Source organism: Coffea eugenioides, chromosome 6 (assembly GCF_003713205.1).
Source record: "Coffea eugenioides isolate CCC68of chromosome 6, Ceug_1.0, whole genome shotgun sequence".
Lineage (NCBI taxonomy): Eukaryota > Viridiplantae > Streptophyta > Magnoliopsida > Gentianales > Rubiaceae > Coffea > Coffea eugenioides.
The window spans coordinates 54,597,614-54,606,318 of NC_040040.1; the positions used below are offsets into that span (position 1 = coordinate 54,597,614).

At 33.8% G+C, this 8,705-nt stretch overlaps 1 protein-coding gene across 1 annotated transcript; it reads left to right on the forward strand.

The window, feature by feature from the left end:
- The first annotated feature begins 329 nt into the window (after nt 1-329).
- On the forward strand, nt 330-5,711 carry LOC113774471 (PR5-like receptor kinase). Its single transcript, XM_027318999.1, has 4 exons — nt 330-381; nt 626-850; nt 4,798-4,995; nt 5,155-5,711. The coding sequence occupies exons 1-4, from the start codon at nt 330-332 to the stop codon at nt 5,709-5,711; spliced, it is 1,032 nt and encodes a 343-aa protein (XP_027174800.1).
- Nucleotides 5,712-8,705: the final 2,994 nt, after the last annotated feature.

Sequence of the window (8,705 nt, forward strand, 5' to 3'; positions counted from 1 at the left end):
TACCAGAAACCTACTGCTATTTTGTCTTTATTTGTTGCTGCAAATTCTTTTTAGCAAACAAAAATATATGGGAACATAGTCAAATTAGAATAGTTGGATTTTAGACAGGAGGGTGGGTTGAAAAAGCTTATTTGTGTTATGATCCCAACAAACATATGAATTATTGAAATTTTACTTTGAATATATTGTCGTAGTAATTTGAAACATGTACGCACAATTGCTCAAAAAAAAAAAAAAACTTGTACGCACATGAGTGTGAAATATACAGCTGTAATTAATAAAAGTTGATTTTCAAGCATCCAATTGACATTGACCTGTACTTAGGCGAAATGGTAGAAATCTACGGTCTCGTCGGCCCATTTATCGTTGGCCCAAATGGAAGTGAGTAATCTTACTTCATTGATTTAGAGAAAAACCATTCCTTAATCAATCAGATTCTTTCTATTTCAATATTTCCATTATAATCCTTTAACTTTTCTTTTATAAGCAGCTTACATTGGTATTGGTGGCTTAGTTTCGGGCAAGGCCTCTGATTTATAGTTGAAAACTCTGTCTATTGGACATACACTAACAGGTAGTCAATCATTGTTTTTCTCTTCTTCTATTTCAATTCTGCTTATTGCAGCAAAACATGCCATTGGCATTATCCTCTTGTTTCCTTTCCTCCTTTGTCGGTGTCGTCGGAGGCATTTATCGAGGCATGATACAATAGAAGATTTCCAACAAGCAAACAACAACCTCATGCCCATTAGGTACTCATACAAAGAAATAAAGACAATGACAAACAATTTTGAGGAGAAACTAGGTGAAGGAGGCTATGGTTTGGTTTACAAAGGCAAATTGCGTAGTGGAGGGGCAGTTTGTGAGGATCCGAAATTTTTTTTTAATTTTTAGTCATTATTTTATTTCCTTGCATACATTTTCTATATTTTTCTTTAGTATATTCATTTTCTAGATATTTTATAAGGGAGTCAAGTTTTTAAATTATTTTCTAGTATAAATTAGTTCATGTGACATTAGTAGTGTATATTGGACGTGGGACCCGTTAGTGCGTTAAGTGCGATAAATTTTTGATAACTATGTGAAGTTGCATAAAGGGATATTATTTTATAAGGTGCTAGAGGTTAGTTATATGGTGTAACCATTGGAAGTGAGAAGATGAGATTAAACCTCGAGAGGCCATGTGTCATGAAACTATTTGAAGATGGACTTTGACCAAGGTTACTTAACTTTATTAAAAATCAAATTTTAACCAAAATTTCCTTATTTTTCCTTCTTGCTTGGCCGAACTTCTTGAGGGAGAGAAAGGGAGAGAACTTCATCTTGTATTCTTACTACAATCTTGAGTTCCAACCATCAATATTGCAAACTACTCCACAAAAGTTGCTTACTAAGGAGGATTGGAGGTGTTGATGGAGTGATTTTGGAGGGAAAAGTGTTAAGCTACCATCTTTCTTGAGATTACAAGGTACTTTGGCAAGAAACTTCCTTTTCTTTCATATATGTGCAAATTAGTGGCTTAAGGTTGTAGTTTTGGTGACTTTTTGAGAAAATTGCATGGTTTGGAGTAATGTTATGGTAAATTTCAGTTTTATGGTAAAATTCTGCTCATATGTGATGTTTGAGGGTTGTCCATGCTTTGATGGCTTTGCTATATGAATTATTGAAGTTTTATGTGCTAGTTTCCTTTGCCTAAAGAAATTTCCAGCTTGGGTGTCTAAATTTCAGATTAGGGTTTCTAAATTTGACTTGATTGTGGTTGGGTTTTGGAGCTATCAATTGGCTATAATTGAAGGGTGTTGTGACCCTAATTAAGTGTGTTTAATAGCTTGTGATTTGTATGTGCAATTGAGACTTTTTGGATGAACTTTGGTATTGATTGTAGGATGGAAAAGTAAAGGAATTTAAGGGGTAGTGTTGTCCAAATTTTGAGTCCATTTGGCTCCTTTAAGTTGGGTTGATTTTGAGTAGAAATAAAGGGCTTTGGGGTTGTACATGTCTTTAGGACCAATGACAGGTTGTTGAGCCTGTGCAATACTAAATACTTATTTGAGAAAAATACAAATTTTGTATTTAGCGGTGAGCAGGGTCGAATCCACAGAGACTGGAGATAATTCGTTTCTTCTAGAGTTCAAAGCATGGGGGGTTTTTGAAAAATATAAAATAACTAATTAACCAACTAATGAAATAACTAATGGAAATAAACAGGAATTAATCAATAATCAATACGACTCTAGTCAAATTTGCAACTTTTCAGAAACGTTCCATTCAACTGATCATTGATACAAAGATAATTCAATTACTCATTAATAGATTGGTTATAGTTGTCATACACGTGATAAACAACCAGTCTTCCCTTACTTTTTTGATAGTCAACGTACGACCATTAACTATTTCCCTAACCAAGAAATAAACTTAGGTACGACCATAGGATTTAATTTTTCGATTGCAATAGGAATTAGAAAAGGCCAGTCCTAACCAACAAACACGCTACGAGGGTTTGTTTAAGTTAGATCATACATTTTCTTAACATGAAACCAATCACGCTAGTCGCCACTAGTATTAATCAATAGAACAATTACAGATTCAATCAATTAATATGACAATAGATTATTAGGTTAATTCGAATATCGGGTCCTTAACATTCAAATAACGAAACAACCATAAGCAATTAAACCAGAAAACGTACAAATACCAATGAATAAAAGAAATAAGTAAAATAATTTGATCTCATAAATATTTGGAACCGCATCTTCAAATTAACCCTTGACTAGAAAATGGAGATTTAGCTACGCATCCTAGAAGAAATTACACCAGACTCCATGGAATATGGTTGCAATTGGTTTTCCTCTAAAACTAATGAAAACAAGCTGAATTAGTCCAAGCAAGTGACGGCTCCCTTTTTGCTTCCCTTGCAGCCGAAAACTAATCAATTCCTCCCCGCGAGATTGTTGCTGGCCAACTCTTGATTACGCGGGAATCCGGCTTTTCCTTCTTCTTTTTTGTTTCCTATTCGGACTCTACTACCAATAACACCGCATGTTTCCTAAATAGAAAATGGTAACTACTAAGATAATATTCCAAGTTCCCTAATCCAACACTAAGACTAATAATGAAGATTAAAATCTCCAAAATCTTCCTTCAAAAATTGCCTTGAATTCGACTTGGACTTGGAAACCAGCCCCGAACGTGCCACCATCAAATTAACTGAAAAATTGCCACTTTTAATCATAGTTTACTCCTTTTCCTACAATTAGCACCATTAACCAAATATAAGTAGAATCCGACAGTTACAACAATATTTGGCTAAAATCAAGGGAAAAATAATTATAAATATTATAAATTTAGCAACAAATTATGACCTATCAACCAACTGTTACCTTTTCACTCCAAAGCCGCCTTTTTGCTTTGCATTAGTAATTCATTTAGATAGGTACGACTACTAATTGAGTCTCAATTGTTTTTCCTTGGTTGTTCTAGGACGTGCCGGTGATCAAGGGCGTACTTCAGGAGGAAACTTGTGAAGTTATTTTGCTTAACTGGTGAGTGCACCACTCGCATAAATGGTTGTTTAACTGGTTTACTTGTACATGCAATCTGTTACTTCTATTTATTCTGAACGAAATGGGGGTGTACTTTATCACACTCGTTTCTCTCATCTGTCTGTTGTGGTTGCTGTATACGTTTGAATCTGTTACCTTTATATGATTTGATGTCGTTTGGAGGTTTGTATCCAACGACCTTGCTGGGACCTCTGAGCTCAAACCCTGTGGCTAGTTACTCGAGTCGATCGGCAAGGGCCTAGTCGATTAGGTAACGAACCCTGGGTCTTCTGTTTTGTCGAGTAAAGTGTTATCTTCTCGATTAATTAGTATACTCGAGTATTACCATCTCTGTTCCTGTGTGGTGTTCGGTCCTGGCAAGGGGTATGTTTGGTGGATGGAAATTGGTGTAAAGTAGAGTCTACGGTCATGGTCGTATCTTCAAACATTGACGGAGGGTTAACGGGCTTGGATCAAGTAATGAAAAGGGGAAATTGGCACTTGAGAGTCATCTGTATCCTTTACTCCTGGTTTAACTGTGATGTTCCTTTCTATCTATTTGATGTCTCTATTTAATTGATCTCAAGTGTACTTCCGTGATTCCTGATTGCTTGACTTGTTGGTACCTCATTGGGCAAAAGCTCAACCCTCGTTACCTTTATTTTCCTTACAGGGTACAATATTTTGAGACCATGATTTTGGAGATAAGAGTTGAGCTAGTTATAGATATTCTTTTGTTAAGCTCCTCTGTATTAGTAAACCCTAATTGTATTTTGATCTAATGTAATGTTTTGACTTGTAATAACTCTAATGTATATATTTATACAAGCATATAATTTCATATATTAGTTGAGAGGGAAAGTTTCTATGGTTATGTGAACTTATTTAGTATTTGTTGGTTAAACCGGGCTAGTGCAGAACTTGAACGAGGAAGAAAAGAGTTTTGGCGGGAATCCATTGCAAGGGAATCCGGCCGTATATCCGGCCAGATCTTGGCCGGATACATGGCCGGATTAGTAGGGGAAGTCAAAAAAAAAATTGGTTTGTTCTCTGCCTTGTATCCGGCCAAGAATCTGGCCAAGTTTTGGCTGGATTTTGACGTGGCCGCGGTCCTTTTCATTTTCATTGGAGCATTTAAACGAAACTCTACAGCACTGCATGGTTTGGTTATTATGCTTTCGGCTTAGTAGTCCTAGCGAGAGTTGGGCAGGCAGTCCGCTAACCCTTAGAATATGCCCTAGGAAAATGTGGGGTTGTCACATAGTTGCTGTCAAGATGCTGAACAAATCAAAAGCTAATGGCCAAGAATTCATCAATGAAGTTGCAGCTATTGGAAGAATACACCATGTGAACATGGTTCAGTTAGTGGGATTTTGTGTTACTGCCTCAAAACATGCTCTAGTGTATGATTATATGCCAAATGGCTCTCTGGACAAGTTAATTTTCTCAAATTGTCAGAATGGTTCTCCATTGAGTTGGAAACAAGTTTGTGAGATTGCAAAGGGGATTGTTCGTGGCATTGAATACTTGCATCAGGGGTGTGATATGCAAATTTTGCATTTTGATATTAAACCGCATAACGTCTTACTTGATGAGAACTTTGTTCCAAAAGTTTTGGACTTTGGACTTGCAAAACTTTACCCGATGCAAAAGAGTATTGCAACTCTTACTACTGCGAGAGGAACTTTAGGTTACATGGCCCTGGAGTTGTTCTACAAAAAGATTGGAAGAGTCTCACACAAGACAGACGTTTACAGCTATGAAATGTTAATAATGGAGATGGCTGGGAGGAGGAGAAATGTGGATGCTCATGCGGAGCATTCCAGTCAAATATACTTCCCTTCATGGATATATGACAAATTCGATCAAGTGGAGGAAATGGAAATCGGAGATCATGTAACTGAAGAAGAAAAGACGATTACACGAAAATTAATTTTGATTGCATTGTGGTGCATACAGATGACACCTGAGGATCGTCCTTCAATGAGAGAAGTTTTAGAAATGCTTGAAGGTGATGCTAGTGATCTAAAGTTGCCTCCTAAACCATTGTTTTACCCTGTGGATTCACCCATATCCATGCAAAGAAACAGCAATAGTAGTTCTCCTGATGAGTCAACGGCACCCTTGTGTAGCTCTGTGTCTTTAGAAATAGAGCAAATGGAAGACTAAGGAGCACTAGTACTTCCGGTGAAAGCTTTGCAGTGGATTTGTCCTTCAAACTCTTAAACATGCAACCTAGTACCAGATAAAATGGCAGACTAAAATACTAGCTAGTTTAACTTAATAATTTCTACAATTGAGCTCCAGTGCATTTTTTTTCTTAAACTATGTTATCTAAAACAGCAAGCAGGATATCTAAATATTTGCTGCAAATTCATAAGATCAATCTTTTTCGTGGTGTTGTTGTTATTGGTCAAACTGTTAGTTTAATGTAGTCCTGTGGCCTTTTTTCTTTATCTTTGGATTTTTCCTTGGAAACGTGTCTTTCCTTTTCATCAACATGCTGAATTTGGGCTAGCCCAAGTTCACTCATTCTTTACAATCTTTAAATTTGAATTTTCATTAATTTTATGGATTTAACCAGCAGTCTCTCATAATTTCAATGATGCAATGAGAAAATATAGTATTTACTCTAATTGATCTAATAATAGATGTAAAATACATCATTAAATGAAAAGCTTTAAATAAAATTTTTTATTACAATTGGCCTGGTTAAATTTTTTTTTAAGTGTAAGTGGAATGTCGTGAACTCGAAATCTCTCACTTACACTCCCTCCTCCGGCTATATTAAGTTGAATTTTATAGGACTTGCAATTTAGATTATAAAATTGAGCATTTCAGTAAAAATAATCTTACATTGATACATGTTCTTTATGTGTTACCTTACAGCCTACGGATATACAAATTACTATAGGATTTAGATAAAGAAATGTATACATCAACACAATTAGGGGTGAGCAAATTCGGTACGTACCAAATTCGTACCCGATTTTAAATTCAATTTAGTATTTTGAAATTGGGTATTCGGTAATTTGATACAAAAGCGGTATTTACCAAATTCGCCAAATTCTGATGTAGTATGAAATAAGTAATGAGATTTTCAATTTGGTAATAACCGATTTCGAATTCAAATTCGATAAAATGAAATAGGGTATCATATTACCACATTCGAATACCAAATTAGTTTATAAAATTGTATAATATATAGGTAAATGCTATTAGTATTAATATATTACATAGGTAAAGGCTATTAATAATAGATAGTATATAGTACAATCATGTACCTTAATAATAAAAATATATAATGATGTACAATATACTATTTTAGTATTTGTTATATGATTATAATAATACAAATATACAATAATAATAACTATAATACTTATCCTTTTATACATAACTAGAATTAGATAATAAGTATAAGTATAAGTACAGTAGTAAATATCACACATATTTAATAATTAGAATTTAGATATTGGTTCATCATTCATGTTTGGATTATTAAATATTTAAATGTGTAACCTTTAATTTGCAAGTATTGGTATACTCTAAAATTACATCACATAAATAATATGTGAATTAATGTTCTCTAATTACTAATCTTGTTTAAACGTAGACAACTAAGCACTATGATTAAGCAGTCTAAGCGAATGTATATGAATTACATGTCAACATATTAGTGTATTAGCTTTCACCATTGAAAGCAATCAAGTTATTTGTGAATAAAGCATTTAAAGTATATAAAAAATAAGAATAAATGTAAGTGTAATGCAACACATAATCAGTAAATTATAAGTGACTAAGTGTATACAACTACACAAGTGGGTCCCATTTTAATTATGTGTAAATTACTATCCAATTCGGTTATGACTGATTTCATGATCGTTTCCGAATTCAATTTGGTAATTCGGTTATTCCTAATTCAAAATTGAAAACAGTTTAGAGTTTTACAAGTGAAATAATCAAAAAAATCAAATTCAAATAACTGAATAATTGAATTTGTACCAAATGGGCCGAGACTAGATATGGCTGAACCTTTCATAGCCTAAACTTGGTTCACTTTGAAAACTTTTAGATTTCTTAACCCGCCAAGCTTGATATGGCTGGGCTTGGATTGCCTAAGATCAACCCACTTTAAAATTGAGCTTCAATAAAAGGCCCAAAAATTGAACCTTGCTTGATCTCACATTAAGCTCAACCCAAGTTTGGGTGGGACAAATATAGCGAAGTCAATTTGATTCAGCGCTATTAACAGTTCTAGTGCTATGGCAAGTGAAAAATAATATCACCGTAATATCAGCTCATAGCTCTCGGTCATTTATTGTTGATTGCAAATCTCTCTCCATAATGACTTTTTTTTGCAAATTTAATAGGCAAAGAACCTTAACTGCGGCAGGCAGTAATAGACTCTATCACTTATGAAAAATCTTATTACAATCTTGACTAACTTCTTGAATAACTACTTAATAAATCTAGCAGTCGAGGGCTATTATTACTTTACCCCCTTAACGTTTGGTGCTACTTTGAATTTTTCTCTTAACGTTACTTTTTAGTCACTTTACTCTCAACACTAATGATCAAACCTAACGGAGTCTATTAATTCAAGTGAAAAAACTTGTTTATCCCTTAAAATTGTTATCATGTTACCCTCATATAACTATAGCTTCATTATTAATTTACCACCTAAAGTTATTTTTCAGACAATTTATCCCACTATTAAACCAATTTAGGAAGTTAAAAAACTTTAGAAGAATGTAGCCTCCTCTTTGTATAATAAAAAATAATAAAAAATTTAGAGTGGCTTTTTTCCTTTTTAGTATCAAGACAAAAAAGTCAAAACATTAATTTCTTTCTTCTTGGCAATTTTATTAATATTAAAAAAAATTAGAAAGATAGGGGGCAGAGAGAGAGAGAGAGAGAGAACTCAATTCTTTTTTTTTAAATACAAATAAGAAAGAATTCAATGTTTTAATTATTTTAAAATTACTTTACTTTTCGGTTTACCACCCAATTCCAATCCTAATCCCGATGACATTGAAGTAATACGATAATATTAGATTCTTCCTTATTTTCTTTCTTCGCAAAATGTAATTTTTTGTCTCTTTCTCTCCTATTTCTTTTTCCTTTCTTAGTATGAATAAGTGTGAAAAAAGAAATTTAAGA

What these genes read in the sequence shown, in the direction of transcription:
- LOC113774471 (XM_027318999.1), top strand. Translation starts at nt 330, where the DNA reads ATGGTAGAAATCTACGGTCTCGTCGGCCCATTTATCGTTGGCCCAAAT. An exon ending in TATCGTTGGCCCAAATGGAA is followed by an intron (nt 382 to 625) that starts GTGAGTAATCTT and finishes TGCTTATTGCAG; the next exon opens with CAAAACATGCCATTGGCATT. An exon ending in CAAGTTAATTTTCTCAAATT is followed by an intron (nt 4,996 to 5,154) that starts GTCAGAATGGTT and finishes TTGTTCCAAAAG; the next exon opens with TTTTGGACTTTGGACTTGCA.